We start from the raw sequence: 17,718 nt of genomic DNA, 5'->3' as shown, positions 1-17,718 counted from the left end.
CATAAGACCTCCTTTGAGATAGGGATAATCTGGGAGGTCACCATATGTTGCTAACAGGTATACTAGTAAGTTAAGCAGCAAAATTAGAATCTATTCTCTTCCTGAGGAATACAGGGGACCTGCACTGTCCAATTAATAGCCCCTAGTTGCACATGGCTATTTAAATTTAGAGTCAATCACATTCAGTTTAAAATTCAGTTTCTAATTTAGGTTTGCCACATTTCAAGAGCTCAATAGACATATGTGGCCAGTGGCCACCATACTGAGCAGCATGCCTGAGTCACTGAGTTATTTCTGTCATCTCACAAAGTTCTGTGGGACAGTCAGTGCTGCAGCAGACATTTCAATAGAGAGGAGACAGTGGGAATTTCTCAGAGAACCTCTTGTTCAAATAACCTACAGGATAAAGCCCTCCCCCCCCCCACCTTTATCAGATTCTCTTGACAAGATCTGGGGATGGGAAGGAGCCTAAACATCAGGGATCCTTTCAAACAGATTCCAGCCACTAATGAGTCCTTACCAGTTGGTTAAGCCAGGTGACAAACCCAATTCCCTTGTGCTGACAGCCATGGCAATCAGGCACCTTCTTTGTTCATGCTGCTGCCTTTAACCCCCGCATTCTTATGCAGCCCTGCATTTACTGATCACTCACTGTGACGGCACCCTAATGAAGAAATAAAACACACGGATTGAGACTCATTCTTTCAGCCACAGAGAGACTCTGCTCCACTGGCTCATAAAATCAAGTTTTTGTTCACTTGGAGCACGACTAGACCAGGTGAACACATGCGGCATTGGCTAATTTAGCAGGAAACGCCTAAGAAGTTCTGCACACCATCTACATTGCTAGAGAACTTGAGAGAATTTAATGATAAAATAAACTTTATCTTTGGGGAGATTTCCCACAGAGCCTCTGGGTGGGTTAAATCAGAGTCTGCCTGAGAGATAGACAACGTTTCAATGGAGGAGTCATCTGAATATTTTCAAGATAATCCGCACCTGTTAGAACAATACCTTTTCAATGTTGATGTGCATGGAAAGCACCTGGTGATCAGCAGATGTCAGGCCTGACATTCTGCTTTTCTAACAAGTTCCCAGACGCTGCTGAGGCTGCTGGTCTGTGGACCACTTTTTCATTCTAAGAGTTAGATCCTCCCTGATGGATGGCAGAAGACAAGGGACCCTCTCTTCCATGCCTATAAATTTCAGGGCTGCTCTTCCGCTCAGTGGTGGCTCTCTGAAGACATTTCCAGGGTTCTGAACATTCTTCCTTAATGGAGATCAAATACTTCATTTATCTCCCACATGAAGAAAATCCGTCTGGTATGGAGTTGCAGAATCCAATACACTCACTGTGGAGCTTCTTTTGTTTGTGTTTTCTTCCGGAGTCCCCACTAGGTTACTGTCAATGGGAATGGTCACCTGGGACACGTGGACCAGTCGAAAAAGGCGATGGGGCTTTTGGTGACATTGCTAGCAAGGCAGACACCCAGACCTTGATAGACACAAGGATGTCATTTAAGTTGATGAAGGGATTTTGATTTCATAAATCATTTTTTAGGAGAAATTTCAGTGTGATTTTAACTAATGCAGTTAATGTTCTTTAACTCTGCAGATAACCAGCCCTTCCCCTTCAGATCTTGTTCACCTTCCCTTTTCTTTCCCCTGTCATCAGGAATGTTGTCTGGCGATCCCAGTGTTGGAGATGTCAGCTGCGTGCCTATGCAGGAGGACTGAGTGCCTTTTGTCACTTAGTCTCTTGTTCAGTGATTATAGTGAGAAAGGTCTTCCTGCCCCCTTCCCCGCAGGAGGCTGAACCAATATTACACGTAAAGTAACTTTCCAACCCTTTATTGTGTTTTAAAATGTACCTGGGAAAAAATGCCTCGTAGAAGAAGTAAATTGGTTTTGTGTATCTAGAAAGAAATAGCTAATTTGTTATTTTGGCAACTTTACTTCTGAGCACCATTACCAGAGTGGTTTTGCGTATTTTTCAATTGGAAATCTGTTCTTGCGCTGCTGGGTACTCCTTATTTAACTTGTTTGATGAAACTTATTTGAGCCCTGTGATCGGGAGCACTCTGTAAATAAGAGATTATTATTTTAGATTGCCAACTTAAAGGGCCTTCACAAATCTGTCTCCAAGTAAACGGCCTTGAATAATTCAGTCAGCTGTGCCAAACAAACAAAGAGTGGGTGATTGATACTTAGACGTAGCCTAAAATATTCCAAAATTGCAGCTTTTAGGACAATTTATACTGGAGTTGCTTAGAGCTAATGAGGGCAAATTTACCAAGATCTATGACGAAAAATCTTGATTTGAAAAAGCTTTTTGCAGGTTTAGGTTATCAAGCAATTGAATAGCCTAGCTCTGAACAGCAAACATCACTTACTTTGTCTCTACATTTGCCTTTTTAAATTGAATTTAGTGTGCCAATGTATTTCCTTCAGAAAGTGTATTGTTTTAAAATTACCATTTCAGTTCTATTACTCAAAGCCTTCATTTCTAATGCTTTCTGACAGTTATCAACATAATGAACCATAATGAAATGATGAGCAATCTTCAGTGCAAACCCAGTGTGGATCCCAGTGGTTCTGTGACTGTGTTGTTAAAATTTGAATGCAAATTAAAATAACATCGTCCTTACTTGTTCCCAAGGTCAGGAGAAGAGAGAGACTTTTTTTTAAGTGCTTTAATTTTGGAAATCTCACAAGCTTTTTCAAACAAACCCTTGAAGGTATGATGTTCAGTCTAATTCTTTACCCCAAAGATTTCCATGCTTAACAGTCTGGCTGAGGGATTTTGGGAGGGATGTTTAGCATGTGGCTTTGATGTTTAAAACCATAGGATAAAAGGCAGTCTTCAGTTTCAAGTAAACTCCTTTTTTTCTTCTACCCAAGAACATATTTCTTTTTTGCTTTAAAGCTGCAAGTAACTAATAACGTGAAGGGGAAGGGCATTCTAAGAAACTGATTAATGAGAGTGCAGTTAGATCAAGTGAAAGACTGGTTCGTAGAAGAGTGAGAGTATAGGCTGATTCCCAAAGTTTTGTTAGTGAAAGTGTTTCAGAGGATCTATTGATTGATCTCTAACCATTCCATGTTGTATCATCCATGTAATCAATCATTGTTGTGAACATACTTTTATGAAAATTCTTGTCTCTAAGATTTTCAGGAAATTTGTTATTTCATGTTGATCAAATTGGCAATACACGAGTGTAGTTTCATACTACATTTCATTTGTCATAAGTCTGAAACTTAAATTGAGACATCAGCTCTCCTACTGCTAGATCACATGCCATAGTTCTGCTGCCTGTTAGCCAGTGCCTGTCCCCTGGACCTTTCAAACCGACCAAAGCAACCAAAGATGTTTGGATGATTTGGATGCAGCCTTCGCCGACCCATTCCATTTCCAGGCTGCTCCTCTAGTGAAATATCAGTTGTTCAAGGTCCCACATCAGCTAGTGAGTGAGCCACACCCTTGTCTCTTCTTTCTGAACTACCTTTCAGCATTTTGAATACTAATGAGAAAATACATCTAGAGAACCCAAGAGCTCAATTCTTATCCAATGACAATTTAGAATATAGATGAAAAGATCACCTGGTGTGCTAAGTGAAAGGAACTAGATGACCCGAAGCTGATGATCACTTGCCATTTGGTTATTTGCAAAATTTTGTAAAACTTTAACACAGATCAGGTATCATCTCATTGAATTAGTTGCTTTAAAGCAGTGGTATTGTTGTGTCGTCTTTATCTCCCAACCTACTTCTCATTCTATAGGGGTTAATAGTACAATGTGGATTCGGCTGGAAAGTGCATAGGTGTGAGGAACACTAATGTATGCCCAAGTGAAAGGCTTAAATCTGCCAATGCCACTTAGCCAGGTTTTTACATTTTTTTTTTCCACCACCATGAATAATTAAGAATGGCTTATTATCCACCGAGCCCTGTCATTTCTGGATAACATTTTTTACTCTATTCATAGAAGTCATAGAGCAGTTGTGCACAGCATGCTTCTATAAAACAGGGTCAATTATACATTTTCCTGAGATTCCCTGGGGTGAGAGCTGGCTACCTTCTTTGCTATCAGCATTTTGGTTTTCCTCTCATAGTTGATTTTTGTTCCACATGCTCTTTACAGCTCAGCAGAAGCTGAATAGGGAGACTCCTATTGCATAGATATCATTGTCCCCCACTCTCCTGTGACCATCCACTCAGGGAAAGACCTTTAACATAGATTCCCAATTGCATTCCTCTGTGGAAGTTAGGAACCAGGTAGAGAGGACAACCCAGCTAAGACAACAGCGCCATCCAGAAAACAATGCCAGCAGTTGCCAGCATCAAAGTCAGGGAAGCTAGAGAAATGTTACTTGGGGTGAATTGAGAAAGTTGGGAGCGTTCCAGCTTGTTCTACAAAGAATTCATAGTTATGATTCCTTTTTTCCTTGCATTGTTTAAATACTTGTGACAGTGGTTGTTTTAGCCCTGGAATCAGGGTTTCTGATCATAACTTTGTACTATTGGTTGTTAATTTTGGCAAGTTGGTTAACTTAGTTTCCAGTTGCTATGGCTAGTAAATACTTTTCTGTCAGATTTTATTATGGGGCTAAAATAAAATAAAGGATGAAAAGGTGCTTCCCAAGAAATTAGAATTAGTTCACAGGCTAGTTAATTCTAAATCAAAATACTTACGATTTAAATATATGTTACTTTTCTTCGTCTTTCATATTGTAGCTTCCTCTGGGATAACTGGGAGTTTTATAGAGTACTCCAGCCATGAACTAATCACCTTAAAAAAAAAAGCAAAATTACTTCACCAATTAACCTAGAAAAGGAGAGACACAAAGGTTCCTACAATGGAGAATGGGAAAATACATAAACTAGAAAAATACATGGTGGCAAATTTTCAACAAGGAGTTACCTCTGTAGGAAGCCAAGAGTATTTCATGGCAGCAGTCATTGATCGATGGGTCCAAATGGTTCTGTGTTTTAATAATAGGCAGTTTTGCTTTGGCACACTGTTAAAACACAAACCGCTGTGATAAAAGGTTATGCTCTGTTCATATATCTCAGATGAGGTGTCCCTGAACAGCAGTCTTAATGTAAACTAACCCACGGCAGCAGGGCTGAGAGAAAGCAATTAGTGGGGGCAACATATACAACTGTCAGGGGGGAATGCATGGGCTTTATTTCAGTAAAAAAACATATATACCCATTTACTCTGCCTTATAACCTGTCACTCAGCTGGGGAGAGATTAACAAAGGCTTATATGAAGGGTTGGAGGGTTTTACAGCTAATGCTGAAGTATCAGTAGACAGCCCAAAAGTTGTACATGATTAATGAAGACTTAGGAAATTGAACTCAAGACCCAAAGTGCCTCTTCCTCAGAAGATGTGTCTTGGTTCCTTGGCATTTTAGTAGGGTGACAGTAGGGCTTAAATAAATTGATCATTTAAGAGTTAGGTTTCTGCCCATACTCTGGGGGGATGTTTCTTTCCACATCCAGAATTAATTTCATGGCTCAGGCATTGAATTTTAAAATGATGATTAAAAATCAATTAAGTATTAAAAAGTCACCAATAGCTCTATATGAACCCAGCTACATTTGCTAGCCTTAGTCACAGACTTGGTTTTTTTTTTAAACCTTTTTATTTTATCAGCTTTTGTGATATATGCAAGTGCTAGGGAGGCATAGCATCTTTCATTCATTTATTCGTCAGATACTTAATGAGCATCTACTATATGTTTGGCATCGTTGGAAAGACTAAATCAGATGAGAAACTATTTTCTGTTCTCATAGAGCTTCTGTTATAATGGAAATATAAATAATGAACAAGAAAATTTAAAATTCTCACAGTAAGGAAAACGCAAAAGATGACATAGTAGGGTAAAATGAAAGAAAGAGAGAATTTTACTTTGCATAGAGTAGTCAGGAATGAGGAGGGTGAGTTAAAGAGAATTCCAGGCAGAACTACCAAATCTAAAGTACTCGAGTTGTATGTTTAAAGTTTTTCTAACAATGTGAGTTTTAAACTTGACTTATTCTTCCCTTGGTCCTGGAATCTGTTCATACTTTAATTTCAGTTGTTATAAGAAATAGGAATTTAAGGTTTATATGTCACATTGTCCCAACCTACTTCTAAATGCAATTATTATTACAGATTTCTACCAATTGCTAAAGTTCCAGTTACTCCTATAAGAATGAAAAAGTCCATATTTCCTGACCTGTGAGTTCGGGGTGGAATACATAGGTTGCAGCTGTCCTGACCTAGATTTTCCATGGAACGGTTCACACCAAAGTCCTAGTTCACATCAGAGGCACTTAGGACTTTAGGTTCAGTGTTGGCTGATTCTTTCTGAATTGAAGGCTCATATAGATTTCTTGTGGATATGTAAACATTAGGTTGTCCTAAATGGGGCTCCTTTAAATCCTCTATAAGCCAGCACATGTGTTCGAGAAACTATTCAAAAATTATACTTCAATCTAATACATGGGAAGAAAGAACTAAGATTTGTGGAATTACTGGAATTTTCTTTCATACTTGGAATGTTGCCCTTCTTACATGTCACGTTCACTTATTTTCTGTAGGTAGTATGGGGTTCATTTCTGAATGCTTGCTTTTCCCAGAGGAGAGCACATGATAGGTTAAGGAAGATCAAAATTCTTTTATGATCTGACATGATGTAACATGATATTATATGATAGCGCTTTGCTCCTGCTGTAATTTGACTATAGTTTTTCTGGACTTCATACTGTCAAACTGCTGTCAACTGAATGCAAGTTGACATCCCACTAGAAAATCATAATTTCCCATTGTGGCACCTTACACCAGTGCCTACTGTGTAATATAGCAAGTATTTCACACCAGTGAAGGGAATAGACGTTCATTAAATTTATTCACGGTGGTAAGAAATGCAGGGCCCATTTCTTTCAGAGCAATGAGAAACTCAAAAAATAGGCCACAATATTCTGCATATTTTATTGCTTCTTTAGTCAATGAAAGTAGGTGTAACTTGGCATTTAGAAGCCAGAGTTGTTATCTGGGCTGTATAAATGTTAAATCCGAGGTTCTTGGACTGAGCTCCTCTGATAGGTTCCAGGTATGCGTGAAGCCCCTAGAATTAGGTGCAAAATTATGGATTCCTGTGAGCATCTTCCTGGGAAGAGGGTGCATTTCTCCCATAAAATTCTCTGGGGCGGGGGTCGCAGGCAAAGTATGACCTGCAGGCAAAATTCAACTGTCCCGTTTTTACACATGGAATGTTCTTGGAACGCAGCCACACCGTTTGTTTAGGTATTGTCAATGGCTGCTTTTGAAGTACAGTGGCTGGACTGAGTAGTTGCTACAGAGGCCATGTAGCCCATAAAACCTGAAATATTGACTACCTGGCCCTCTACAGAGAAAGTCTGTTGGGCACTGCTCTAAAGGATTCTCAAGTTCAGGGCTATTGCATTTCACTTTTGGTCCTGATAGTACAGCTATTATCTATGCCACTAAATTATATTTAAAGTGTGAAGCGCTCTTTAAACATGAGAAGTTTAAAATAGTTTACATACTATCCCCATTCCTGGATGCAGGGAGAGAATCTTCAGCTTATATGTGAATTACAAGGGGTTCTATAAATAAAGTAAGAAATGTAAAGTAAGGACATTTGTTTTTCCTTAAATACACTTCAATTATTGATTGATTTGTATTTTAAAATGTCTTAATTTTGGTGATAAAAATAAAAGAACTATAGCTCTATAAAGGCTAATAAGGAATATGCCAGCTGACTTCTTAAAATGCTAAAATTGACCTCAGAGATAAAGTTTTTCATAACTTCATGCCTGAATATAGCATGACCTTCAGTCAAGATGGAGAAAGGAAAGTCATACTAACCAATCCCAAATGAATACAACTTTAATTGATGGAGCCTGCATTTTTAAAATTTTATTATTGATTTTTAGAGAAAGAGAAAGAAATACTGACCTGTTGCTCCACCCATTCGTGCATTCATTGGTTGTCTCCTGTGTGTGCCCCAACAGGGGATCAAACTCACAACCTTGGTGTATTGGATGGTGCTCCAAGCAGGCCAGGGGTAAAGCCCACCTTTTCAATTCCCAGCCTCATTGGTTGAGTGGTTGGTTAGGGAGCTCTAAAAACAAGAGAGGATGGAATGCCTGCCCTTACATCCTCCCGGTGCTCACATAATCCCCATTTAGCTTCCTTTAGTTTCTTTCTTTCTCCCAGCTTCCCTTCCTTCAACTATCCAGTGAAGTGTCAAAATTAACCAATTTTTGTTTTCTTTTTCTTCTAGAGTAGGAGACAAATACTGGGCTTTCAATATATATTTATTGAATAAATGAATGACCCTACAATCCCTCTCAAAAGAAGTAATCACTAATAATATATTAGTTTTTCAAAGTGTTTTTAAATTATAGAAAAGAAGAAACTGAATTAAACTAATTACATTGAGATACTCCTTTACAGGGCTTAATGTTCATGAATTTGTACGTGAAAAGCTGACTAATACTACTTTAGCTCAGAGAAAGCTGTATTAATTCACACATTTAAAAACACACTGGAGATAGTTAGGCATAAATACATTTGGGGATTTTGTTAGCCTTCTGTGCAGTCATTCATTTATTCTTCGACTCGTCAAATATTTATTGAACTTGCTCTGAACTACGAATCATGGTAGACACCAGGAAATGAAGACATCAGTTCTTCTCTGGGGGAGTATATAGACTCATGATAAGTGTCGCATTAGCAAACCATGTTCCAAACAAAATAGAAAATAGAAATAAAGACCTGAACTGTGGAGCAATACCATATGCAGATTGCTATCAGCCCTACATTCAGGCCAGTACTGGGTAGCTTTAGAAAGCATAAAACCCTACCATTCACAATGACCCACAAGCTGCCTGATGCTGGTGTCTGCTCAGTGGACATGTTGTCAATAAAAAGACTAGAAAATTAAAACAAATGCCACCTTTATTCCTCTCTGTGATAATCTTGTATTTGTAATTGGAGACTTATTTGCAGGTGGATATATTTCTGATGAGAAAATCCGGTACCTTTCAGAAATATAATTGTTCCTAAATATCCAGATATAATACTTACATGAACAAAAGGGAAGATAATCTAAAAATTAAGATTTTTTCCTTTCTGGATCGTTTGTATTTACTCAGAGAATTCATGTAACTTAGAAGGCCTGTTTCCTTTTTAGACATCTCTACAGGTGATTGTTTTAAGGTGCTAAGTATTGACTTTTGCCTGTATTAAAATCCCTACTTTATTTTTTTGTCTTGAGAAGAGAATTCTTTCTTTTCTGAAGAAGAGATGACCCCTCCTTTAAATGGAAACACACTTCATATCTTATTATTATTTAAGTGGCAAAAGGTAAAAAAAGAAAAAAGAAAAAACAATCCCACAGAAAATATAACCGCCATTATGAATTTAATTTATAAGGTATTCTTCCTTTCCCAGTTCCTATGCAGGCCAATGTTATAATCATACTGGGTGGACATTTCTATATTCTCTCCCCCCCCTGCCTCAATTCTGTTTTGTAGTCTAATTTCTAAGCTGCAACTATGTATACTAATAAAAGGGTAATATGCTAATTAGACTGGGAGACCTTCTGGATGTCCTTCCGGACAAAGCATGGTGGCGGGGCCGAGGCAGAGGTGGTTAGGGGTGATCAAGCCAGGAGGGGAGGGCAGTTGGGGGTGAGCAGGCCAGCGGGGGGGCAGTTGGGGGCAATCCGGCCGGCAAGGGGGGCAGTTGGGGGCGATCCGGCCTGCAGGGGTGGGGGGCAGTTGGGGGTGAGCAAGCCAGCAGGGGGGCAATTGGAGGCGAGCAGGCTAGCAGGGGGAGCAGTTGGGGGCGATCATGCCAGCAAGGGGCGACAATTGGGGGTGAGCAGGCAGGCAGGCAGAGTGGTTAGGAGCCAGCAGTCCCCGGATTGCGAGAGGGATGTCCGACTGACGGTTTATCGGGCCTAAACTGGCAGTTGGACATCCCCTGAGGAGTCCCAGATTGGAGAGGGTGCAGGCCGGGCTGAGGGACACCCCCACCCCTGTGCACGAATTTCGTGCACTGGGCCTCTAACGCTCATATAACCATCATTCCATATGGCAGCAAAACATAAAACATGTTCAGTACCATTCACCAGACCATTCATGGAGAAAACATTGAACTTGAATTGGCCTAATTTTTCTTCTTTCCTTGAGCATCTACCCAAGTATTCTTCCCAAAGGAAGAAGGTTGTTCTGGGCTGGCTACTACTAGTTTTCCTGCCAGCCCTCCAATTAGAAATCCTGAAGCACTTTTTTTTCCACGTGGCTGTGTTATATCTCTGAGGCCTGTGACCATTTAGTTTTCTGCTCCATTTCTTCTCTGTTTAGACACTGCCATGCCCCATCCTACATACTAATTACTGACTTTTTGCTTCTGTGGTGCTTGGTTCATTGTGTCACATTTTCCCATGTGAAAGTGGACCAGGAACCTTGGCAAGGGAGGTTAATGGATTTGAGAGTCACTCTCATTTAACCCTAGAACCTTGCAGCACAATGAGAACCAGTGGCTGACCTATTTTATAAACCAAGCTGTGGTTAGCTTCAGATGCAAATTAGTAAGGATTTCACCACGGTGGCAAGCTTCTACAGAACCTGAAAAGGACTGATGATACGCACTCCCTATTCCTACCTTTACATCTCAAACTTTGGTTGAAACTGCTGATTTTGTTGTTCTTATACCTTAAATGGGGGCCATATTGTGGAATGGAAATAACCCCAAAGTGGAGTTAGTACTTATGGATGTTCGATTCTGCCACTAATTAGATTGCACAAACTTTCCATATTATCAGGTTCACTTCCTGGATCTCAATTTCCTCATCTTTACTAGTAAGATGAAGTCATTTGACCAAATGATCTTTACCATCCTATCTGGCTCTAGGAGTCTGTGATTTATATTCGTTTATTCAGAAACCATTTATTTGACCCTGTTATTTTCCAAAGGACTCTTAATACAAATTTGAAAATGTAATCAAGAAGAACACTGTTATTTTATTTCTGGATATTTCTGTGGGGTAATCTTACCTTTAACACAAATTTTGCCACATTGTTTTCCCTGTAAGGTTCACAGAACAGGCAAGGGAGCAGAAGACATCATAATTAGTCTCAAGGGGACATAGGGAGGGCACACTTACCTTGTTAAAATAAAGTCTTCAATTAAGCTGTCCAAAGACAAAGGGAGACTGAGTTGGCCTTATTCAGTATTATCACCAAAATTATTTAGCTCTTCATCACCATTAGCTAAATAGTACTGAATATAACCCCTTGTATGTAGATTACATGCAACTCTCTCTCAGAGGCTACTTTGGAACAGTACTTTGGTCCTCGAGATAAATTTCTCCTGACTTCACGCAGGCCTCCAGGTAACTTTCCTCAAAGCAGTCATTACAGATAAAGTAGAAGTAGAATAGGTACAGTGAGCAAGAAATCCCAAACTTTCATTAAAACCCACTTTTGGCTCTTTTCTTAGAGGATCACAACGTGAAAGGAGAAGGAAAAGAGAGGGCTTTCTGACTGTCACATTGAATAAATATTTTTGATTAGAGTGCGGAGATGTCTTTTAAACCTTTGGAACCAGCTCAGACCAGGAAAATTACCTCTCATGTCTCCCACACTTATTTTTCTTCTTGAATTCTTTTGTGTCGTAACTTCTTGGCCTATAAAAACTAATCTACAGCAAGAGAGTCATCATTGTTCTATAGTCTTATCTATTATCATTGTTGTTGTTAAATCACCACTATCTGTTGGGATCAGTTGTTCTAGTCCATCACCACCATTCATATTTCAGAAACTCTTGCATGTCCATTGGAATGAATACAGGTTCTCCCCCCCGCCCCCCTATCTAACAGTTGAGAGTTTCTGTGAAACCTTTCTTAAGCTGAAATGGCACATCACCTTAGGGCTCGTCTTGCTAAGGGATGCACAAAGTAAATCAAGATAAAGCACAGATGCTGACAGACACAGTTCAAAGCTAAGGCAGCTTGATGCTTCAATGCTGAGCTCCTGGGGAAGGAGGTTGGCGTGCAGGGTGCACGCTGCTTCTATAACAGCTTGCTGCAAAACAAATGCAAAACACTATTTTCACCATTTTTTCATAAGTGCAAAAATCATTTTTGGATTTCTTTGCATTGGTGTAAACAGGTACTAATGTAGGTCTTTCGTAAATGCAAAGCCTTGGCAGCCCTGGTCAATTCAAGGGCTGAACGTGTGCTTGGGTGCCTTTGTGCATTATCTGCCTCAAGCTGGGATGTTTCAACCACAGGACCTTCCTTCAACATCTTTGGAACCAGGTTAAACCAGTTCCAACTAATTACCCACTAAACAATTTAATCTTCCTCTATATTGATGATACACTCAACTTACGAATCACCATTTATCTTCAGAAGTGGTATATATCTCTCTTAATTTAGCAGAGTCCCACAACAGCTCTGGGAACTAGAATTGCATTTGCATACCCATTTTTCAGATGATAAGATCTAGGCTGGATAAATTGTGATATTTTCCTGCCACTTCAGAGAGGAAGCCTGGACTTGGAGCTCATTTGATGTAGAGTGGCCTTATATCTCAGAGTGGCAGGCATTGCCACATTTGTTTGCACACAAATGAAAAGGACACTCACACCTACAGTTTTCTATTCTATTGTTATTTTAAAAGATCTTTTTGCTAACTCGATTTCCTTTTTGCATTATTTGCCAAATGGGCCCATCTACCTGTTGAAGTTGCAGAGAACAGTAGAAACTGAGAGATTCCAAAAGGATCCTTACAGTTCTTGGTGTGATGATATGTTTTTTCTCTTTTTCCAGGCCCACCATCTGCTCCCCTAAACTTGATTTCAAATGTCAACGAGACTTCAGTGAACTTGGAATGGAGCAGTCCTCAGAACACGGGCGGCCGCCAGGACATTTCCTACAATGTGGTGTGCAAGAAATGTGGAGCTGGTGATTCTAGCAAGTGCCGACCATGTGGCAGTGGGGTCCACTACACCCCACAGCAGAATGGCCTGAAGACCACCAAAGTCTCCATCACTGATCTCCTGGCTCATACCAATTACACATTTGAAATCTGGGCGGTGAATGGAGTGTCCAAGTATAACCCTAGCCCGGATCAGTCAGTGTCTGTCACCGTGACAACCAACCAAGCAGGTAGGAAGCAGATCCACCTTATTATATGATCTAAATGTGCACAGTATAGAGAAAGGGCTTGTGTTGATATCCATGAATGATATTAAAGTTCCACAATTAAAAGTAGAACTACATGGACCTAATTATAAACCTGTGAGCTGTGTTATAATACAAAAGACTCTTAGATGAACATTTATTCATTCAAAAAATAAATTTGTGGACATTAACTGCATAACATACCCTGTACTAGGAGGAAGAGATTAAATTAAGACCAAGGCAGTGATTGAAACCAAACCAGATAACAGTCCGGTGAGCTGGGTCACTCCATGCTAGACTTCTCTTTTAAGGGATTTGGGCTGGCCATTTTAATCACAAGATCCATGGTTGGACATTAGAGCATTTACAGATTATTTAGGATTATAAAATTGATTTTTACTAATCTGTATTGGTACATTTATATTTGCTGTAGTATATTTATATTTTCTGTTCATGCTGCGTGACATGCAGAACTATTACAAAATCTTGAATATCAGATACTTAAAAATGCAAAGTAGAATCTGGAATTCTAGGCTCCAGCCCCCGACTCACTCATCCCCATTCCTCCCCTGAAGAAGTTTCCATGCATCCTCATGCTAATTTTCCATTCTGGATTTCTGCCACATGTTTTCCATTGCCAGCTCCCTGTTACTTATTTCTGGAGAGTTAAAGGGAGCAGGAAAAAAACTGTAGTTTATCCTTTAGTGAGGCTCTTAAGAACAACAAACTTTGCCGGCAAAGCATTATAAATTGCCCACAATCCTATCACCTCTTCCTGCACTTTTCTCTTAAATGCATGTTTCAGTAAGTGCACTCAATAGTTAGGTAAAATATGTCTGTACTAATTGATCTCTAGTGAGAAGTATTCCAGTGTCCCTATCCAAAGCCATTATTTTTCCACTTTCCCCTGAACTCTCTAGAATAAATAAAAAGTTAAGACTTGGGGGAGATTTTGAACTGGAGCTAGAAAGGCAAATCTTCCCTAAAGGCAGCTTCAGTGATACAAAGGTGGCTGGTCTTTTAAAATATGTGGTATGAACCGATCTCCGGTTATGCTTTTGTATTTCTGCACTTCCGGGTTGTGAACGCTCTTTGTGGTCATTCATTTTATTTTCCTATAAAAACTAGAATGATTTAGGACAGGGGTCGGCAAACCGCGGCTCACGAGCCACATGCGACTCTTTGGCCCCTTGAGTGTGGCCACAAAATACCACGGCCTGGGCGAGTCTATTTTGAAGAAGTGGCGTTAGAAGAAGTTTAAGTTTAAAAAATTTGGCTCTCAAAAGAAATTTCAATCGTTGTACTGTTGATATTTGGCTCTGTTGACTATTGAGTTTGCCGACCACTGATTTAGGAGGTTCTGATGGCATCACAAGTACTCTGTGACGTCCAGTCTTTGATTAGTGCTCTTTCTGGGAAAATGCCCTGGAAATGCCGCATGTTGATCCTGGGAATTGCATTGATGTCACTGGTGTGTCTGAGTTAGAAGGAGCCAACGAGGTGCAGAGTGATCTTTGCACACCCTGGAGAGTCTGATTTGTGAGCCAATCGATATCCTTATGTTCAGCCCTGAAGCACCTTTCCAGCTTTTCTCAAAACACATCACCGCTTCGTGTTCTTCACTGAATTAGAGCTAGGAATGGAGACTTTGAGGCCTTAGTGTACAGGTGAAGTCATTCTCTTTGGCAGAGAACAGCCTCTGGGAGATGTGCTGAGGACAGGCTTGGCTCCCACAGATTTTGTGGGGAGACGTCTATGACTCTCTGTACACCTAAGGATTCAAGCCAAAGGATTATGTCAACCCCCGCCAGGCCAGAAGGGGCAAGGAGTGGGACGTAGACAGGCTAAAGAGGCTCCCCCTACAATGAAGGAAGAAAACTGTCAAAGTTGGACTAAAAATGTAGGTGTAAGTCTTTTAGATCTAAGAGAAAGGTGGACAGGGAATTCCTCTGACACAGTGAGGTTGTTTTCTCTGCCATGGTGAGCAGTCCTGGCAGGAGGTTTGCTGAATAGGACAAAATTCCAGCTCCTTATTTTAATTTTCATGAAGGGTGATGCTGGGAAGCTGTTCAAAATTAAAAATAAATCTTTCAATAAGGAGACCTCCTATGTGGCCAGCCAGAAAGCTTTTGCTTAGCTGCGTTGTATATGTGCACAGCCCTGCCTCATTATCCTACCATAATTTGGTGCTCACTAATTCAAAATCATTGGGGTAGTTTATCTTTGATTAACAAACCCTTTCTTCATAGTAGGGCAGATTAATAATGTAGGCCAAAATTCTGGGTGAATGTAGCAACCATAAACGCTATCAAAGCTCTCCTAAGCATATTTGCACATACACAATTATATTCTAATTGCAACCATTTCTATTATTTCATTAAATTAAATTCCTAAGGAACCTCTATAGGAAATGATGTCTCACTCTATGAGGAATACACAGAATCAATGAATGTTAGCATTTACAACCTGGAGGCCACAAAGTTTTATGGCTCTCAATTTTGCTCAGTTTTCACAGGGTTCTTTCTCTCATCAGTAACATATTTAAGAACAAACACAAAACCCTCTAGAGTTCCTGGTTTTATCATCACCACCTCTGAGACCACAGATGAACAGCTCTGTGAAGGTGAAATGACTCATCCAAGCTAATGTCAGAGCCAGTGACACTTGAAACCAGGGAGAGCTCCCTTCTTTTTAAATTATTACATAATTAATAGCACTCATATATTCTGCTTGGCATTCTCCCCATTTGTGAGAGCAGACTGGGCGAGGAGGTGTAGCTGTAACTGGGCTTTGATCCTTTAGTTGTAGAATGTGGTGTGAATGGGCTGGTCTTCTCGCATGGCTATTTAAACTATTCTAACCTACATCTTACTGTGGAGTCTTAGGGGCTATTGACACCTTTTCTCTCCCCTCCTGAGTTCAAAACTAATTGACCCAGAAGACAAGACAAAGGGAACTCAGAATCTCAGCTTTGCTGCTGATCAACTGATGGAAGAATGTCAGCTTTATATCTGTGGTCAAAAGGGCTAGCTAGCTCTAGTAACACTTACCCAGTGTCACCCCCAGACACTCCAGCCCAGCTGGCCAATTGTAGGCTCCCTTCCATATAAAGCTTGCACCCCTAAGTTTGCCCAAATGGTCACTCTGGGCAGTTAGGCAGGTTTGAGAGAGCAGAGTGGGTGGAGCTGAGACATAGTTCTTCTCCCAAATTCTCTTCATGAGATAAGTCACCCCCACTCCCACCTCTATGCCAGGACCAGTGAGGGAGAGGTGGGGTGAGGGTGGTGGGTGGGAGCTCCAACTGAAGTTGCCCCGTACAAAAACAAGGATAATGGATGTTCTCCTTAGAATGCCTTTTCAACATTACAGACCAAAAGGGACAGAGTGAGATTCCCCTTGAAAAGTCTTATTTCCTTTCCTTCACTTTCTATCCTCTGGCAACTGCTCTGCCTTTTGTTTAGAAGGAGATGGCTCTGATGTTTATGAAAAATGGATAAGCAGACTGCTGGGTGATTTGTTTTCTAGATGGCTTTCCTTTGGTTTACTTTTACTTAAGTGGACCATCTCAGGCAAATAAATACAGCATGTGTCACTAGGAGAGAGAAATGCTGTATAAATGAAATAAGCTTTTCCTGGCCGAGCAACAGAACTGTGAATATTTTTGCTAAAATGCTGTGATGGCTGCCAGCAGATCTTAATATCAGTGAGCCTGGTTTTACTGTGCACCCCCAGACTCCCACACCCACCTTTCAGCTATGGGGCTGGACCATTCTCTAAGTTGTGTTATTTTAAGTCCTTATGAAATCCTATGGCTGATAATCTATACTAACCCCAAATTGTACCCAAGGGCAGTGATTTTTGAGTTTTATTTTGCATGTGACACTGTTCCAGATATTTCACAGTGAAATACATCTGCTAATCTCTCTTCAGCACAGCTGTGGTGTCCTAGTGACCAACATCTTGAAAACTCTGAGTTCACAGGAGTTCAGATAGTTGATGGATTATATAATTATTTGAACCTAGCTGATCTCTAAGATCTTTTCCAATCCTAAAATTCTGTGATTCCAAGGACATAGACATGAGCTATGAGCATGAAGAAGTGGGGCTTAGTTCTCTCTGATGTTCAGAAACTGGCTCTAAAGGCAATTTCAAGAGTGGGAAAAATTCCAAAAATGCTTCAGCAGAATTATCAGAATACATCTGAATCCTGCCTTCCCTTCACCCCTTTAAGCCTCATCCTGCCAGACAATTTACTTCGAAGGGCAAAACAGTAAGCTAGTTGTACCCCCACTATAGCTATTCCAGGCCCCTCTTCAGACATTTGGCAATGTCTGGGGACATTTCTGGTTGTCTCAATTGGGAGCAGGGCAGGTGCTATTGTATCTAGTGGGTAAAGGCCAGGGATGCTACTAAACATCCTAAAATGCACAGGACTGCCTCCACAGTAAATCATTATCTGGTTCGAAATTTCTGTAGTGGCAAGACTCAGAAACTCTGCTCTGGT

At 40.4% G+C, this 17,718-nt stretch overlaps 1 protein-coding gene across 2 annotated transcripts in view; it reads left to right on the top strand.

Annotated features, from left to right (window-relative positions):
* Positions 1 to 17,718, top strand: part of EPHA4 (EPH receptor A4) — a gene marked incomplete at its 3' end in the record, with an annotated part of 135,227 nt that overhangs the window by 61,169 nt on the left and 56,340 nt on the right. For both annotated transcript variants that reach the window (XM_079782106.1, XM_079782107.1), the window contains exon 5: positions 12,861 to 13,199. In XM_079782106.1, coding sequence (XP_079638232.1) covers positions 12,861 to 13,199 — 339 coding nt within the window. The remainder of the gene's footprint in view (positions 1 to 12,860; positions 13,200 to 17,718) is intronic.

The sequence above is a fragment of the Cnephaeus nilssonii genome (genome assembly GCF_951640355.1).
Source record: "Cnephaeus nilssonii genome assembly, chromosome: 10".
In the NCBI taxonomy this organism is placed as follows: Eukaryota; Metazoa; Chordata; class Mammalia; order Chiroptera; family Vespertilionidae; genus Cnephaeus; species Cnephaeus nilssonii.
This window is presented reverse-complemented; position numbering and strand designations above follow the sequence as displayed.